We start from the raw sequence: 17997 nt of genomic DNA, 5'->3' as shown, positions 1-17997 counted from the left end.
CACATAATATTTACATCTATCTGGACCACGAAAAACAGCCAAAGCTCCCCAAAGAGGTAAACCTACAAATCTCGTAAGTTATCGCGGAGTCCAAGCATAGCGAAAAGGGCAGCAAATGAGGAGGAAGACTTGGGAGTCAGTGCTTCTAAATTTATTGGGGCTTTTACCCTCTTCCTGTTCACAAACACACACACAATCACACCTGTCTAGCAGGCACAATATATCCCAAATGCTTTATTTCATCGCGCATGTCGGCAAATAGGGTAAGTGTATCAGATTCGGCCCTCTCTGAAAGCTGAAAACAAACTAAAATGCCATACGGTGGCATTTAACTTCACAACAGTGTGTTATCCTCTTATTGGCTTTCAGCTCCAATTAGCACCCAGTTCCCATTATATCAGACTTTTTCCGAGCATCCAGCAGCGTCCATTCCGTTGGCCAGCAACGTCTGATCACAGTGTTGTTTCCCGTTGCACTCAGTGCTGGCTTCCTGTTGCTGAGAGAGGGGAGCATCTGTGCCAGTTTGACTCATCAGCCCAAGAGGGATTGCTCCATCCATGCCTTGTCCATGTACTTGGGTCCCCAATGCCTTTTTGTTTCTGAAGACAAGCGAGAGAGATGATGGAATAAAGCTCTGCTCTGGTCCCTGAGGTCTGAAGGCACCAAGATCTCACAAGTACACCTCTGTCTCTTTAGCCTCCCGCACAGATTTGTCGTGCTTGCTCACTTATGGCAGAGGGGATATCTGAATATTCAACATCAAATGTGAATTAGGTATTCTGATTAGGAAATACCTTATGGACATATTAATGGCTAGGGGCTGCTGCCCCTGCTCACTCTGCCTGCCAAGCTCCTTCCTCCCACCTCCCTTTGCACCTCAACGACTCCATCACCTGTCCCCTCATGGCTATCCAGAGGCTATATATCTCCAGATAGGAATGTTCACACCAGGCAAACCTTTCTGGGGAAATATTTTTCAAAAATGAGGCTCTGCATTCAAGAAGACCCTCTCTCTTGTCACCCCCTGTCTTGCCTTGGATGAAGGAGCACCTGGCAGAGAGACTCTCAAAATGACCTTAATACAGGTTAGTAGAAGGAAAAGCATTCTTCAAGATACCAGGTTTGGTTCCGGGGGGGGGGGAGTTTTTAATGGTGAGCACCAGTACTTTGAATTGCGTTCAGAAATGTACTTGGGCTGCATGAATACCATGCCGTGTTGGTCTGATGCAGTCGAAATACAGTGGTACCTTGGGTTAAGTCCTTAATTTGTTCCGGAGGTCTGTTCTTAACCTGAAACTGTTCTTAACCTGAAGCACCACTTTAGCTAATGGGGCCTCCTGCTTCTGCCGCACCGCCAGAGCACGATTTCTGTTCTCATCCTGAAGCAAAGTTCTTAACCTGAGGTACTATTTCTGGGTTAGCGGAGTCTGTAACCTGAAGCGTATGTAACCTGAAGCGTATGTAACCTGAAGCATGTGTAACCCGAGGTACCACTGTATATAAAAGTTTTTTTTAAAAAAATTGTACAGTAGCACCTTAGAGACCAACTAAGTTTGTTCTTGGTATAAGCTTTCGTGTGCTTGCACACTTCTTCAGATATAGGAGCTGGGATACTGGGAGCTGTAGTTTATCTTGCACACAGCTCTAATTTAAAGATAAAGTAAAGGGACCCCTGACCATTAGGTCCAGTCGTGGCCGATTCTGGGGTTGCGGCGCTCATCTCGCTTTATTGGCCGAGGGAGCCGGCGTACAGCTTCCGGGTCATGTGGCCAGCATGACTAAGCCGCTTCTGGCGAACCAGAGCAGCACACGGAAACACCATTTACCTTCCCGCCAGAGCAGTACCTATTTATCTACTTGCACTTTGACCTGCTTTCGAACTGCTAGGTTGGTAGGAGCAGGGACCAAGCAACGGGAGCTCACCCCGATGCGGGGATTCGAACCGCCGACTTTCTGATCAGCAACGTTCTGTGGGTTTAACCCACAGCGCCACATGACCATAAACTACAGTTCCCAGGATTCTTTGAGCGAGGAAATGCCCTTTAAGTATACAGCATAGATGCAGCCTAGATCTACACTTAGGGTTTCCTCCAGATGGCCTGATCACTGAGCGTTCACCCAGCTTCACTTGCACTAAGCTTCCTTGCAGGTTATAGTCCAGCCTATGTTGAGTATTTGTTCTGATTTGTTTGTCTGCAACAATGAGCATCCACCCTGACTTGCTTCTACAGTGTTTATATGTATTCCCATTAATCTTTCTCTCATCCCACCTTTTCCAGTACATTACTTTCCAAATCGCAAAAAGTCCACTGCCATTGTTTTGAAGTTAACTTGTTATGCTAAAATGGCAAAGGACTTTAATCCAGTGTCATGGTGCAAGTCTAAATATTTGACATGCACCGAAATCCCTCCCTCAAAATGTTGATAGTCTGGAGGAACCAGTTTGGGGGCAGGGGGGAGAAACCTGCTGATATCTGACTGCTTCCCTCTTTGAAGTGGAAAGCTTTGTTCAAGTGATGTGCCTTGTGTGTCTACGTCACTCACCTCCCATCTTCCACATCTTCGATAGTCTCTGGCAACTGGATGTTGGTTGTCTCTGTTAGCAGAAAGGCCACCGTCCCAGACACCAGTGCCACCACACTGAATATCAAGGGAGGAAGGTATTTCCAGGTGTCATCTAGCAGCATGATCAGAGGAGCTATGGAGCTGGCCAACCGTGCTATGAATGAACAGCAGCCAACACCACTCTGCCTGCAAAGGTAACGCAAAACAATTTCGATTGGAGATAAATCCATCAAACTGTTACACGCCATCCCAGTCTCTGAGCAATGAGAGGTTCAAGGGGTTCCAGGCACTTTCCCAGAGTTTGGTTTCCTTGGAATGACGGTCAGTGGAGACTGTGATGTCTTTAGGATATATGGCTTTATTTGCACATATGTACAACCTGAGCCTAAGATGGAGGGGCTGACAGCATTCACACCCCAACAGATCTTGCTTCTCCTTTAGTAACAGCCTTGGATTCCAGCACAAATCAAGCATGGGTCTGTATTTGGTTCTTTTGAAGAAGATTTGGGAAATGTAGCCTCAGAAGAAATCCCCAAAGATTTTGCTTTATGTGGAAGGTGGGTATTTCTAAATTTATCTGGTAGGAAGGAAAGCATAGAATTAAACATAAAATTTTGATAGATATAAAAGGGAAATAAGGCTTTGCCCTGCCAGATCTGCAACTGTATAATGAGGCAGCTTGTTTGTGTTGGTTAAAAGAATGGATTGTATTGGATAATGCAAATATTTCAGACCTGGAAGGCCATGATTTTAAATTTGGCTGGCATGCATGTCTTTGGTATGGGGAAGCTAAAATTTATAAGAGTTTTATGAACAGAGTTTGGGATAAATATAAAAATTTGCTAGAAAGAAAAACACCCTTATGGTTATTCCCTATTGAAGCAATTTCAATTAAGAGAGTTAATATGGATAGACAATGGGTGGCATACAGGGATTTTCTGAAATTTACAGGGAGGGAATCCAGACTGAAACCTATGGAAAACTTAAGGAGCCAAGTTACAGATTACATCATCATCAGGTACATGATATGTTCAAGTTAGACAAAAAAAAGAGGGGTTTTTGGACCAAAGCTCACAATTTGAAAAAGAACTATTACAAAAAACCTTTGTCCAGAATGTATAATCTTCTATTAGAATGGGGGGGGAGAGACGAGCTAGTCAAAGCTTCAATGACACACTGGACAATGGATATAGGACACATTATAGATTTAAACCACTGGGAGAAACTCTGGAAAAGTGATTTGAAATTTACTACATGTTACACACTGAAACTATGGAATGATTCATAGATGGTACCTAACTCCGAGCAGGTTGGCTAAGATGTATAAAGTACAATCAGATATGTGTTGGAAATGTAAAGAAAGGGAGGGAACCTTTTTCATATGTGGTGGATATGTAAAAAGGTAAAAGAATATTGGGGAATGATTTATAATGAGTTGAAAAAAATGTTTAAAATTACTTTCCCCAAAAGACCAGAGTCCTTTTTCTTGGAAATAGCCCTGAGAGAAATTCCTAGGTGTCAGAAAAGCCTATTTATGTATACAAAAACAGCAGCCCGAGTTTCGTTAGCCCCAAAATGGAAAATGAGCGAGGTCCCAGAAAAAGGATTGGCAACTTAAGATGTTAGAATATGCAGAACTTGCAGATTTAACACATGGAATAAGGGAGCAAGAAGAACATATACTTAAAGAGAAGCGGAAAACATTTATTGAATATGTGGAAAATAATTGTACACAACTGAAAATGCTGGCAGCATTAAGATAAATTCAACACAGCGTAATTAATGTTTGAATGGTGTAAAAATGCAACACTGACTTGAATGGTTATAGTATTAGAAATGCAGGAATGGGAGAGACAGAAAATGAACCATGGAAAGAGAAGAAGGGAAGTCACTGTTCATCAAAAAGTTTGTTAAAAAATTAAAAACCACCAGTGGGTCTGATTGGAGCCCAAGCCACTTACCTGACCACTGTTGGGAAAAGTTCAGCTGTGTAGAGGAAGACGGTGGTGAAAGAGGCTTCGGAGAAACCCTTGCCCAAAATGGCCACCGCCGACCGGAGATGCCCATGCTCTGAGGGAGGAAGAAACAGGAGGCGTGAAGATTTAAGGGCATTCTGGAAATGTAGGTTTATGCAACACTCTGATGCTCTGGCAACAGATCCACCTTTAAATATAAAAAATACTTTTCGTAGCTAGGGAAATGTACTGCAAGGTGTAGGATAAGGATAAATCAATAGGAAGACTAGTTATTATTATTATTATTTATTATTTGTATCCTGCCCATCTGGCTGGATTTCCCCAGCCACTCTGGGTGGCTCCCAATCGAATATCAAAAACACGAGACAGCATTAAACATTAAAAACTTCCCTAAACAGGGCTGCCTTCAGATGTCTTTTAAAAGTAGGATAGTTGCTTATTTCCTTGACATCTGGTGGGAGGGCATTCCACAGGGCGGGAGCCACTACTGAGAAGGTCCTCTGCCTGGTAGGATAGTTGCTTATTTCCTTGACATTTGGTGGGAGGGCGTTCCACAGGGCGGGTGCCACTACCAAGAAGGCCCTCTGCCTGGTTCCCCGTATCCTCACTTCTCGCAGTGAGGGAACCGCCAGAAGGCCCTCGGCACTGGATCTCAGTGTTAAACCGGGATGAATGTGCAAAAAAGAGTACAACCTCCGCATAATCTTTGTGCAAAGAAATCAAGGATGGCTCCTCAACGTCTTCTGAAGGAGCCCCGGGAGGCAAGTGATGCTGCTGCAGCTCACGTAATGACTAGGAGGATGCTCAGTGATGCTGCAGAACTGGCCAGATGAGCCTCTCACCTGCAGGGATGGCTGCATTCAGAGCAATCATGCCTCCCGTTCCAATCAGAGTCCATGCCTGACAATGCCTGCGGCCGATGCGGTCCAAGACAACATACACACTGACTTTGGCAGGGATCTCAATGGCCCCAAAGATAAAATGTGTCACATACGGATCCAAGCTGAAACCGCTGATGTTTAGACTGATGCCATAATAGGTGAACGCCACACCAAACCTGCAAGGAAAACAGAGACAACTTAGGTTCAGCAGCTAGGAATATCAGGATCAGCCCTTGCAAGCCAAAGTTGACAGGTGGATGGGCAATCGCGGGATGCCTTTACGGCATCACGTGATTGACGGGTGTCCTGCCCACCAGTCCAAATCTTGCTCAGTTTGAGTGTGTGAACGAACTCCCTGCAGGACTCAGCAGGGTCGCTCTCCCTCGCAGCAGTCAATGTGTGAGAGCAGAGGAGAGGGAGAGACCCTGATTAGTGCTGGGCTCAGGTACACAGAGTTCCCTTGTGCATCTGTCCATTGCTAAGCAGGACTGCTCTCACTACACATCAGTTGATGTGTAGAGAGAGCAATCCTGTCTAGTGCTGGGTTATTGCTTTGGGCAATGCCCCCAAACACCAAAACAAATAAGTCGAGTGCAGCAGTTCGGAGCCCAATTTCCCCTAATTTATCAGATTTATGCTACTTTATGGGGAGGGGAAGGGCTGGAATTGATGTTGTTTGAGGGTAATACTACCTGGGCTACGCAAATGAAATGGAATTGCAAACAGTGGAAAATGCACGCAATAAACTCCAGTCCAAAACTTGTTAGTTTCTCCAGGCTCACTGCTCAGGTATGTGTGTGTGTTTGTGTTTGTGTGTGCAGGGGAAAGACCAGTTCCATTGGGGATGTAAAGTTCCAGAGAGTCAGGATTGCACACAGCCACCAACTATGTCAACAGTCATTTGGAATTACTCATTCCCAGTTGAGGTAGCATTACAAAGCGAGATGACATCTGAAGGAACTGTGCTCCATTTGTGGTGGGAGTTTCATAAATCACCGCAAACTAGCATTTGGAAAATATATGTTGACACCGGAGAAAGCACAGCAATACGATGGTTTGCATTCCTCCTTTGATGTAAAATATTGCACACTCGCCCAAGGAAGACAATAAACATCTAATCTGACTTCCAAAAAAAAAACCAACATAGGAAAGCCTGTCTACAGATAATGTTACTCTGCAGCTTAATTCCCACCACAATTAACTGCAACGCCTTCCAAGAAAGAAAACTGGCTCCATCTCTTTCAAAGTCGGGAAATAAGCACAGTCATCAATTTTTGTTCATACCATACGACGACAGAACACAAGGTGGTCTTCCTCAGCTTGGGAGTCTTCACCAGGTGCCAGTAGAAATAGGTCCTTGACTCCTCTATGGTCAGTGTCCTCCGCAGGACCTACATTCACCGCAAAGGAAGAGGGAAAAGACCCCTCAGTGCTGTTTTGCAAAGGCTAGATCCCATCATGACATCAGAGAGGAACTCATTCTCCTAGGATGGAGGCAGGGGGTTGGACTAGACCCTTTGGGTCCCTTCCAACTCTACAATTCTATGATTCTATGATTATGTAGCCAAGATGGTACCATCTGTGCACACGAGGGAGATTGTCAGCATGCTTCAGAGAACCCCCAAAGCCTACAGAAGCATGAAAAATAAATTTTGAGGGAGGGAGGGATCCCAAACTGAGCCATATTACGGAGTTCTGAGCATTTGACGGGTACAGAAGGCTGGCTGTGGGAGCTTAGGAAGACTCCTTACGCTGAGTCAGGTCATTGGTCCACCTAGGTGGTGGAAGGGTCAAGTTGTTGTTGGTTGAACCTGTTTATATGATTTTGTAATTTGGTGTGTCGCTTTTCGTTCTTTGTTTTTATGGCTTGGTTCCCAGCTCTAGGACTGGAAACACTCAATGAAGAGCGGGCTATAAATACTGTGTATAAATATATACAAATTGACTAGCATCGCCTATACAAGCAGGCTTCAGATCTCCAGGGGTCTCAGGCTGACCTGGAGAGGTCGGGGATTGAACCTGGAGCCTTGTTGCATGGTAGGCAAGTGCTCTACCACTGAGCCACCTATTGGAGGGCAAGCATGGAAGACAGGAAAAGAGAGATAACAGAGTACTAGATTGGCTGGCTTGTTGGAACCCTGAGCAGGAACCCTCCACACCACATCATTTTGTTGCGGGTCTTACTCGTTGTGGTTGTTTTCTAGAGGTCCATCACTGCACCTGAGGTGCTGCAAGACCCCTTGCACTCACGTCTGGAGTTATCTTGGAGTCAAACTCTTTCTTGCCATTGACTTTGGCACATCTGGAAAGATAGCCATGCGCTGCCTCCACCTCCTTCTTTGTCAAGAGCCACCGGGCAGATTCTGGGAGCCACCTGGCAAGGGACAAACAAGGCGTTTTGTAGATCAAGTGGGGTTGCTGCATCTGGGATTGCTGCAGATGAGGAAAACATCATCTCTATGCACACACTCCTGCCCCTGTGAGCTCCTGCGAGCAGTCAAGGCAAGATAGGGGGAGTGGAATTGACACTTTGGTTCTCAAAGTTACCAGGAAGAGGAGGTAAAGAGTACAAGAAAGAAGAACCTAGGGAAGTTGAAGAAAGGGCATAGCTGACAAGATGTGGCTGGGTGTGCAGGAAACCTTTCAAAGTCCTTGGTGAATATTAGGGTTTGGAGGATGAAGTGTAGGTGGGTTCCCATGAGGCAAGATGCAGTGATAACAGCAAGAACCTTAATTGAACTACATAACTGAGAAACAGGGGCAAAGCAACTGCTTATATACATTCCTGAAAGCCTGGGCCACTCCCAACGTGATTGGCTGCCTAAACTTCCAAGCTGCGAATCACGACTAAGAGTTCAAGGGCCAATGGCAGAGGCCCAAATCCTGAATGTTCTGTGACTGGACATCATGTATTGAATCAGAACACAGGAGCTCTGAATCCAGACTCAAGCTCAGGCAAACCCAGACCACTGAATACATAACAGAGGAGTTCCACAGTCACTCACCACCAAATGACGATGCTGAGGAGGCAGGGAGAGGTGACAGCCAACAGGAGCCAACGCCACGTCCGAATCAGGTAGGCCACAAGCGCCAAGAGCATGTACCCAAGAGACCAGGAAATGCCGCTGATGGTGCCGCAGAAGGTGCGATGCTTGACGTCAGTCCATTCTACAGCTGGAAGTTAATATACAGCAGCAGCTCTCAACGTTTGGACTCAGTGCACCTTCAACACAATCACAGTCAACCCCATAAACTCTAGCTGCAACGACTCAGCAGCCAAAGCTGCACTCCCTGCTCAACATTAGGGTGGGGCAAGGGGGGCAAAGCCACCCTACTCCCTCCCTATGATCAAAGACCCTTCCATATTTCAAATCCATGGAGGAAATTGCCACCCACGGGATGCTATCCTGATCAGATGCAACAGATTGCAGAGGGTGGGGACAGAAGTTTGCTGCAGCTAGTACAGTCATACCTCGGGTTACAGACGCTTTGGGCTGCGTGATTTCGGGTTGTGCACCACACCAAACCCAGAAGTACTGGAACGGGTTACTTCCAGGTTTCGGTGCTTGCACATGGGCAGAAGCGCTAAATCGCACTTTGCGCATGCACAGAAGCACCCAATCACGGCCCGCGCATGCGCAAATGTGCAGGTCACAGGTTGCAAATGCTGTGGGTTGCGAACGTGCCTCCCGCACGGATCACGTTCGCAACCCGAGCATCCACTGTAATCTTTGCAAAAGGAAGACAGCCATAAAGCAACCTTTCTAAGAGTGGTTTGACCATTGATCCCTCTCCAGAGGGAACTCTAGCTCTGTGAGGGGAACAGGGCTTTCCTAGCAACTCTCAGCAAAAGCTGCATTTCCCAGGATTCTGTAGGAGAAGCTACGGCTGTTTCAAATGCTGTGGTACTTGCTTTAAACGTAAGGTTTAGATGGGGCCAGAGAGAAAGAGGGTGCCCACGATCACTATTCCCATCTGCAGTGTCAACATGCGGAGGCATCCGGCCTGAAATGGAAAGAAATCGCCTCTCATCTCGGAACCTCTCACCTAATATCAAGGAGATGATGGACACGCCTGTGAGTCCCATCCCACAGAGCGACCTCATGATGATGAACATCAAGTAAGACTCTGAAAACGCAGCCAGGGCCCCAAAGAACATCGTGGAAAGGAAAGACAGCAGGAGCATCCGCCTCCGGCCAAACCTAGGAAGCCAAAAGTAAACCAGCAGCACCTGTTTCCGTTCCAGTCAGAATGCCAGAAGAATTGCCTTGCCAGGTAAGGCCGCAGCCTGCACATCTCTCCAATGTCATTCACAGCATCTAAGCTTGCCTTTGTCTAGCATAGGGGTTGACATCCTTCCTAGGCCCATGGATACCTTTGTGTTTCTGGGGAAGTGGCACAAGTGCTTCCCCTTCTTGCTTAGCTCCCCTTCTTGAAATGAGCTCACCCCCCACCCAGAAAGACAGGGGGAGAAATGACTAGGGCCATCATTTGCTAGAGGGATTTCCTTATATGTGTTGAGAACATAAGGTGCAAAAGAAGCCAATGCTTCCTTGCTGTCTTTTGAGCATTAATATCTCACCAGCTCCATCCTTCTCAATACAAGCTAACAGTGACTTCTTGTGGATAAATGAGCGCATCGCAAGTCATCCGAAATGGCAGTTTCCATATGACACAATATTTGTGTGTGTGTGTGTGGAGAGAGACTTCATTAAAAGCACTCCAATATATGATTACAGTTGCGAGATTGTTATATGCACAAAGATGGAAAGCTACAGCCCGACCTACTATAAAGGAATGGCTGATAAAACTATTGGACTTGCCAGAGATGGCAAAGTTGACGTGTCCAGTTAGAGAAAAATCAATACTGACATTTATTCAAGACTGGAAACTTCTTGTGGACTTTTTGCATGAAAGAGAAAATGAACTTGTAATCTTTGGATTTGAAGATTGAAAAAATACTGGTTTATAGAAGATAGAATGGTTGGGTGTTAATGAGTCAATACTATGTTTTGCTGCAGGACAGAGAACCGGAAGTCTTTTCATCTTTCTTTATTCTTTTCTCTCTTTTTCCTTTCTTCGCTTTTCCTTTCTTCCTTTATTTCTTTTTAAATTTGTTATATATATATATATATATATATATATATATATATATATATATATGCAGGTTTTGGTGTCTTCGGGTGTCTTCCCGTGTAAGAATCGGGGTGTCTGTGCGACGTTTCGACGAGGTCTCACTCGTCATCTTCAGGCTGGTGCTTTCGGCTTCTTGTTACTGGAACCTTGTTACTGTTCCAGTAACAAGAAGCCGAAAGCACCAGCCTGAAGATGACGAGTGAGACCTCGTCGAAACGTCGCACAGACACCCCGATTCTTACACGGGAAGACACCCGAAGACACCAAAACCTGCATTCCTATACCCGTGAAAATCTACGAAAGCATATATATATATATATATATATATATATATATATATATATATATATATATATATATTGCTGCCTCTGTTCTTTTTTAGACTATGTATATTTCAGAATATTATATTTCAGAATATTATATGTGTATTTCAGAATATTATAGAAATATGGTGTCAGGGGTTCAGGGACAGAGGCACAGGGGAGAGAGGAGATGGAGAGCGAAGGGGAGGGATCTGAGGGCAGCATAGGGGAGTATGGCAGTGACCCGAGAGATTCCATGAGCTTCTCCAGCGAATCGGAAGATTCCCAGAAGGAGGCGCCGATGGTCAGGGCGAGGGGGGTCCCAGGGGGGACACACCAGAAACAGGGGGCCACCGGGGACTCCCAAAGCAGCAGCTGGAGATCAGGACCAGCTTCCCCACCAGAGCAGAGTGGGGGGGGGGAAGAGGCCCAGGTGTCAGGTCCAGCTAGCCCCCCCGAAGGGGGAAGCAGTGACAGGAGCAGTGAAGCGGTTAGGAGGAAGGTTACCGGCTGGGCGCGCGCGCCAAGTTCAAATGTACAGGCGCGCGGGAAAGCAGAAAGCCCGGATCGGGAACCAGGTCCTAAAGCCCGCCGGAGGCAGGGGGAAGACTCAGAGGATTCAGCGTCAGAAGAGTCTAGGAAGGGAGAAACCCCAGCTGACAGGCGGACCCAGCGGAGGAAAGAGCAAAGGAAGAGGTGGAGCAAGGCTAGGGTCTTAAACTGGTGTATGGGGGGCGGAGACTCAGACGGAGCTTCAGCAGTCTAGAGTTTCAGACGTAGAGCTGCACGCTGCTGATGTGAAAGACAAACTGAACTTCAATAAAGACTTTTGTATATAACAACGAAGTGGCGTTGGTCCTTTGTGAGCTGGGACCTAGGGCAGTTCTGACATATGGGTATAAATTTTTGTATATATTTGGACAAGTGAAGAAAGAAAGAAAGAAAGAAAGAAAGAAAGAAAGAAAGAAAGAAAGAAAGAAAGAAAGAAAGAAAGAAAGAAAGAAAGAAAGAAAGAAATGGTTTATCTCACAAAGAACCAGTAAGATTTCCCCCAGTTTGCCGTAGCTGGTAAACTTTGTTAAAAAAGTCATAATAAATAACAAGATGAAATACAAAAAAATAATAATTGAAAGATGATCCAAAAAGAACTCCCTTAAGAGAATCAAGTCTTTTTGTCTTAAGAAAGTCTTCAAAAGAATCTCCCCGCCCCCATTTTTTAAAAAATAACTCCAGTAGCACCTTAAAGACCAACTAAGTATAAGCTTTCTAGGTATGAGCTTTCGTGTGTATACACACTTCTTCAGATACTCTGAAGCAGAGGCCGCTACAACATATTCCTAGAGTGGCTTCAGAACCAATCCCTCTCCCCAGGGACTCTGGGAATTATATCTCTGTGAGGGGAAGAGGGATCCTAACAACCCTCTCGGCACCCTTAGCAAACTACATTTCCCAGGATTCTCTGGGGGAAGAGCGGGAACAACTATTGCTGGAAGACAAATGTACAATGTAATGCATGCCACAGTTTTTGTTACCTTTTTCATGTTGGTCCCGCTGCTGTTTCTTGATAGAGAGGATTTGAGCTTTACGAAATAGTACAAAAAACCTACAAAACCCATAGATAAAGATGATGGCGAGAGGAGGGTGCCTCAATGCCTCCTTTGTACATGATTACATAAGAAGAGTCTTGTCCGAGGCCTATCTTACCCACTCCTGTTGCCCACAGGGCTCATCCCACAAACAGGCTCTGAGCACAGGAGTCCTCTCAGATCGTTTCTACACTTTAATCCTGGCTGCAGGATCAAATGATCATGGCTAGCAGCCATTAACACCCCTTTCAATTCTCTGAAGAAATAGGAGATGGTACTAGGGCTTTTTCCTCAGCCAGAACTCACTAGAATTCAGTTCCGGCGCCTCTCAAGTGGGCGCCGTTGGAATTACAAGAGAATGAGGGAGGCGTTCATGGAGAGTTCCTGCACCTCTGGAAAAAATAGCGTTATTAACGGCCTCTAGTCAGCTTTAGCTCTTTTATTCAGTGCACGCTGCGCACTGAACTGCAGCAACAATCAATGTGCATTGATTTTTAGCACGGTAATATATATATATCTCCAACATGCATTGATTTCTACTTCCTGTCCACCCCCTCCTGTCTCCCTTTAGTACGATGGTCAGGACCTAATCAAGGGGTTCTAAGGCTCCATCCAGCACCAGCGAAAGTGTGCAAATGAGTTTTCCAGAGTTCCACTCCTGGCCTGACTCCACAGATTATGCTGGAAGATCATAGTCTTCTTTCTTCATGGAGCAAGGGCAGAGGCATGCTCATTCATATTTTTTTCCAAAATGGCACTTTGCTTTCTCAGAGTCAGTCCTTCTTGGTGGAAAGGTGGACCGGAGTCATGCCTTGGTCCAGCGATTGTGGTAGTATCTGGAGCCAGCCTGGGAAGGGACATCCCCCGACCCACTGAGAGAGCTCATTAACATAGCCCTGGGCACAAACTTCAAAAAAACGAAAGGAGAGATCTGGCTTAACTCCATGAGGTGAGACAACCAGGGGAAACCTTTCTTTTGGAGGAGCGAACCTGAGTTGTTAGCATGTTTGTAATGGAAGAAATGGGATTAAGTGAAGGAAATGTCAATTTTGAGTGGGATTGGCGTAGGAAATGAATTAGGAGGGGGAAGAAACTGAGTGGGAAATAGATCTGCAAAGAGACAGTATTTTATTTAGAGGTATGGCAGAGGTGTTCAGGGGCTGATTGCATCAAAAGAAGTGGAGTTCTGAACAGCACTCAGGGGCACCATGATGTCTTCCCCGCCATACACCCCAGTGCCCACCAAGTTTTCTTCCAATTGAGGTGGGTTTAGGATTATTCCCGTGGAGGGTTGATAGGAAAAGGTTGTCTGTTTCGGAGGGTGGGGTGAGGAGGGAAGTAGTTGCCCAAGGTTGTACAGTTTGAAAATTCATATACGTCTTTGTAATTAAAGATTTATCTACCTAAGACTTGGCAGTGAGACAGGTGAGGCAGAGATGGGCAAAAAGTGGATCAGAGATGTACTGGCAGCTCTCAGAGCACTTGCAGCAGATCAGTAGATATCCTCATTTGTTTAAGAATAGCAACAATAAATAATCTCCACACACCCCCGGGCAAAAACCCCACACATCTAAGTTAGGCTGCAAGTTGAAGAAAGCTTTGAGTGAAAACCAGAAGTTGATTTTTGTGTGGGAAAGGACTGTGGTCCTTCAGGGCTGATACTGAAAACAAAATATTGGGTTGAGCATGTGCCCAGAGGCAACATATTCCTCGATTCCAATAATTATGCTGCTTTTTACCCTGACCCACCCCAACAAACCACCTGGCGGCTGTTGGTGGACCTCGAGATAATAATAATAAAAAAGAACCACAGTAGATCCCACACGCCAGAAGTCTGTCTGCCCATGCACCAAAGACCAAAAGTAAACTCTACTCACCTGTCAGACAAGTAGCCAAAAAGTACAGACCCCAAAGTAACACCAATGAAGAAAAAGGTAGCAATTGCCTGGTTCATGCCTTTCTTCTCACACACCAGATCCCACTGGAAGGAAGTATCATGGATTGTAATTAAGGTGACCCAGATTCAGAACAGGAATAGCTGGGCAGAAGAGGGGATTTCAGCTGGAGTAGTTTGCATGAGAAGCCAACCAAGCCCAAAGAGTGCTCTCTAATGGTTCCTCATAAACATCTTGGATGGCAACTTGGATGATAAACAACTTGGATGACAAAACAAATTCGGGGGGGGGGTGCTCATCCAATTTGCAGGTGGCACCAAACTGGGAGGGGTGGCTAATGCTGCAGAGGGCAGAATCAGGATTCAAGATGACCTTAACAGATTGGAGAACAGGGCCCAAGCTAACAAAATGTCAGGTTTTACTGGCTGCACAAATTTAAAATGGAGGACACCTGGCTGACATGTGAAAAGGGAGTCTTAGTAAACCACAAGCTTAACACAAGTCAACAGTGTGATGCAGCAGCAGCAAAAAAAAAGCTAATGCTCGTCCTCTTTCTCACCCGGATCCTTTCATTGCAATAGAAGTACATCAAAAGCTTACCTCAGTGGCCGTGGTTGATGCATATTGTGAGGCATCGTAGACCCAGCCATGTTGGCAGCTCAGGATTGATGAGGCGTTGTCCAGCTCCCAGGAAGAATTTGCCAGCAACTGAAGCTGTGGCCTAGAAAACATCTTGCAGGGGCTCAGTGTCCCGTCAGGCTCTCTTGGGAGGCCAACGGAGAAGACCTCATCCTGGCTGAGATTGGAAGTGCCAGCAAAGGCTGGAAGCGCACAGTGGTGAGATGGAGAGGCAGAGATGAAATTGTGGAGCAGGAAGTGCATGGGGATCATCAGTCTGGGAATGCAAAGCATCAAGAAGACCAGGATCTGGTATCTCCCAAAGCCATCCACCTCCCGGAGGACATCCTCAAACATCATCGTGCTAGGGAGGGAGGTTTGGTACAGAGCAAACGCCTGTGCACTGTACAAACAGACCGAGCAACTGGGGAGAAGCTCCAGCCATTTAGCAATTAAGTACCTTAGCGAAGCAAGTTTAACATGGCAGTTTCACAGAAAAACAAGTGGCCTGACAAGACCGAACCCTATCAAGTCATGTGGTTCAGGAGAGACAATCCCTTAATGGCGAGCTCACAAGAGCAGTATTGTATTCTTTTCAGCTTCTTGGAGGAAAATATAGAGCCCAAGGCAGACAGAAGCGAGGAATCTAACCTCTTGAACTGATAAGCAGCTCTTGAAATAACTGGATCCAGCCTATACTCCTGGTTGTAGAGTTAATGTAGTACCAGTAAGAACTATTCTAAGTGCTTACGCACCAACACTGGATGCCGATGAAGAGGTTAAAGAAAAATTTTACTCTCAGCTGGATACCGTCCTATCAGAGATAAAAGAGGTTTAAAGACTTTCTCAAGGCAAATCTAAAAAAAAATGTAGTATAAACACCAACCAAAGGTTACATGGGCTTTGAAGACACTTGAACTCAGGACGCAAGGGAGAAACGTGCTAAGAGGAAGGCACGCTTGGCAAATCCACAGGGTGATCAACTCCCGCCTGAAAACCAATGTCGTGTGGATCCAGAATTGGCCTCCACAGTCACTTACAGACTCATTGTTAAAATCGTGTTTATGGAAGACAATCTTACTTGGCTGTGAGTGATTGCCCAAGAAGAAACAGTAAGAGAGCAAAAGTGTTCAGACGGCATGGGCATGGGCAGCTGTTGTTGTTGTTGTTGTTACTAGTTCGTAAAGGTAAAGGTACCCCTGACGGTTACATCCAGTCACAGTTGACTCTGGGGTTGTGGCGCTCATCTCGCTCTATAGGCCGAGGGAGCCAGCTTTTGTCTGCAGACAGCTTCTGGATCATGTGGATTAAGCAGTCTATATGTGTGTGTTTTTCCTAATTAAATAAAAGCCAGCCTTCTCTCAGAGACAAACATTGTTAATGTGAAAGAAGGAACTGCAACAAAGTGTTGCTGTTTCTTTTCCCCAACCAGAGTTCCACCCACTCCATCATATCCCTGCAGTTTTCCTCCTCGCCTCCCAATAGTCAGTCAGCACCCCATGTTCTCACTGGTATTTTCATCCACTTTTTAAAATAAAAAACCCCATGGGCATACCTCAGAGTCTGGCAGGTTTCCTTGCTTGTGCCCTAGTGGGTTTTGCTACATAAGGACATGTATGGAAAGTTTGGAGCTGGCATTAGTATATACTAGAACGGATGAAGCATCCTTAGCCTATTTAAAATACCGGTACTGTACAGGAAAAAGCAGGGAATGAACTCTAGGCTCTTCCTCTAGAGAGACCCTTCTGCATCTCATCACCCAGAATTGATTCATGCTTGCCACCAGGGACCAGGAGAGTGGCTGTTTGCAAACCTTTTTTTATTATTTTTAATTCATTTCTTGTACCCCAGCCACTCTGGGCAGCTTCCAACGAAATATAAAGAAGCACAACGAAATCTCAATCATTAAAAGCTTCCCGAAACAGGTCAGCCATATTTAGGTGTCTACCTTATTTAAAGCATTCTTCTCTTTAGAAGCTGGTGAATGTATTAGAAACGTAAACTATGTAATAAATCAGCCTGGAGAATAGATGATCATACGTCCATATCATTGGGAGTTATCCTTCCACCAACAGGCTAAAACCTTCTTATTCAGAAAACTAAGGCATAGTCAAAGCTGAGCACTGGACTATTGCCAGGGCAAACGGTAATGCTGGTTCGAAATGTGTTTCAATGTATTTTAACTATTTGTTAATTTATTAACAAATTTATTAACAAATACTTAATTTTTTAATTATTAATTTATTAATAATTAATGTATTAATTATTAATTTATTAATTTATCAATTTATCAATTAATTTATTACTATTTGTTATTTAACTGGTTTGTTTTATTATTCTGAATTTTATAACAAAGTTTTTAAATGTTGTAAGCCACCTTGGACCCGAGTTTGGGAGAAAAGCAGGATATAAATACATTTAATAATAATAACTTTCAAGTTACCTTCGGTGTCGAAAATGGGACTGCCTGTAGGGATGGTGGGGGAATCCAGTTTGATTCATATTTAATGGATGGTATTTTTCAGAGTAGACCCATCAAAATGAATGAACATGACAAAGTTAGGTCCATTGATTTCAATGGGGTCTACTCTGAGTAAAGCTTACCTGAATACCACCCAATCGGAATCTCTCTATTTCACACCTTCCGAAACAACATACTAACCCAAATGTCTCACCATCCATCAAAACTGACTTGAGGGGTCTTGAGGGGTTGTAGACCCCACAAGGAAGATATACAGCCCAACAGCTCAATGACTTGTTGTAACTTAGCCCCCTCTACAGTGACTGCTTTGAGATTTTCTACAATCAAGCAATATATAAATTTTATGGGGGGAAATAAGTATATAAGTGGCACAGGTGGCAGATTTTCTATCCTGAGGGAAGCGTCTTGAGTCTAACGTTCCAGTGACTTTGAACCCAGGACTAGCAATTCAAACTTTTGAGGAGTGACGAATCAAAGCAAATCACACTTGAGGCAATTTGTTCCTCCAAAAATTCTGCACTAGTGAATGCAGAAGGTCCAGCTGTTCACCGGCACT

The 17997-nt window shown here is 45.1% G+C and overlaps 1 protein-coding gene across 3 annotated transcripts; it reads right to left on the bottom strand.

Annotated features, from left to right (window-relative positions):
* Window positions 1-207: 207 nt before the first annotated feature.
* Window positions 208-15658, bottom strand: LOC309529444 (solute carrier family 22 member 7-like). 3 transcript variants are annotated; one of them, XM_082217625.1, is made up of 10 exons: window positions 14942-15622; window positions 14324-14427; window positions 9470-9624; window positions 8428-8596; window positions 7673-7796; window positions 6707-6813; window positions 5384-5598; window positions 4527-4635; window positions 2545-2751; window positions 208-599 (listed from the first exon to the last, which is right to left on the bottom strand). In XM_082217625.1, the coding sequence occupies exons 1-10, from the start codon at window positions 15317-15319 to the stop codon at window positions 398-400; spliced, it is 1770 nt and encodes a 589-aa protein (XP_082073751.1). In that variant the 5' UTR covers window positions 15320-15622; the 3' UTR covers window positions 208-397. The 3 variants fall into 3 exon arrangements, with proteins under 3 accessions (XP_082073751.1, XP_082073753.1, XP_082073752.1); XM_082217627.1 differs by lacking the exon at window positions 208-599 and adding an exon at window positions 606-745 and having other exon boundaries at window positions 14942-15634; XM_082217626.1 differs by lacking the exons at window positions 208-599; window positions 2545-2751; window positions 4527-4635 and adding an exon at window positions 4944-5321 and having other exon boundaries at window positions 5364-5598; window positions 14942-15658.
* Between the last annotated feature and the right edge of the window lie 2339 nt (window positions 15659-17997).

The sequence above is a fragment of the Podarcis vaucheri genome, assembly GCF_965113315.1.
Source record: "Podarcis vaucheri genome assembly, chromosome: 3".
Taxonomy (NCBI): domain Eukaryota; kingdom Metazoa; phylum Chordata; class Lepidosauria; order Squamata; family Lacertidae; genus Podarcis; species Podarcis vaucheri.
Note: the sequence above shows the minus strand (reverse complement) of the source record. Positions and strands in the feature narration are given on the sequence as shown.

Excerpts from the sequence above, each read along its gene's own strand:
- LOC309529444 (XM_082217625.1), bottom strand. The coding sequence starts at position 15,319 with ATGATGTTTGAGGATGTCCTCCGGGAGGTGGATGGCTTTGGGAGATAC. Across the intron at positions 5,599-6,706 it reads TTGTGTTCTGTCGTCGTATG|GTTTGGTGTGGCGTTCACCT; the intron begins GTATGAACAAAA and ends TTTTCCTTGCAG. Across the intron at positions 600-2,544 it reads GAAGATGTGGAAGATGGGAG|AAACAAAAAGGCATTGGGGA; the intron begins GTGAGTGACGTA and ends GCTTGTCTTCAG.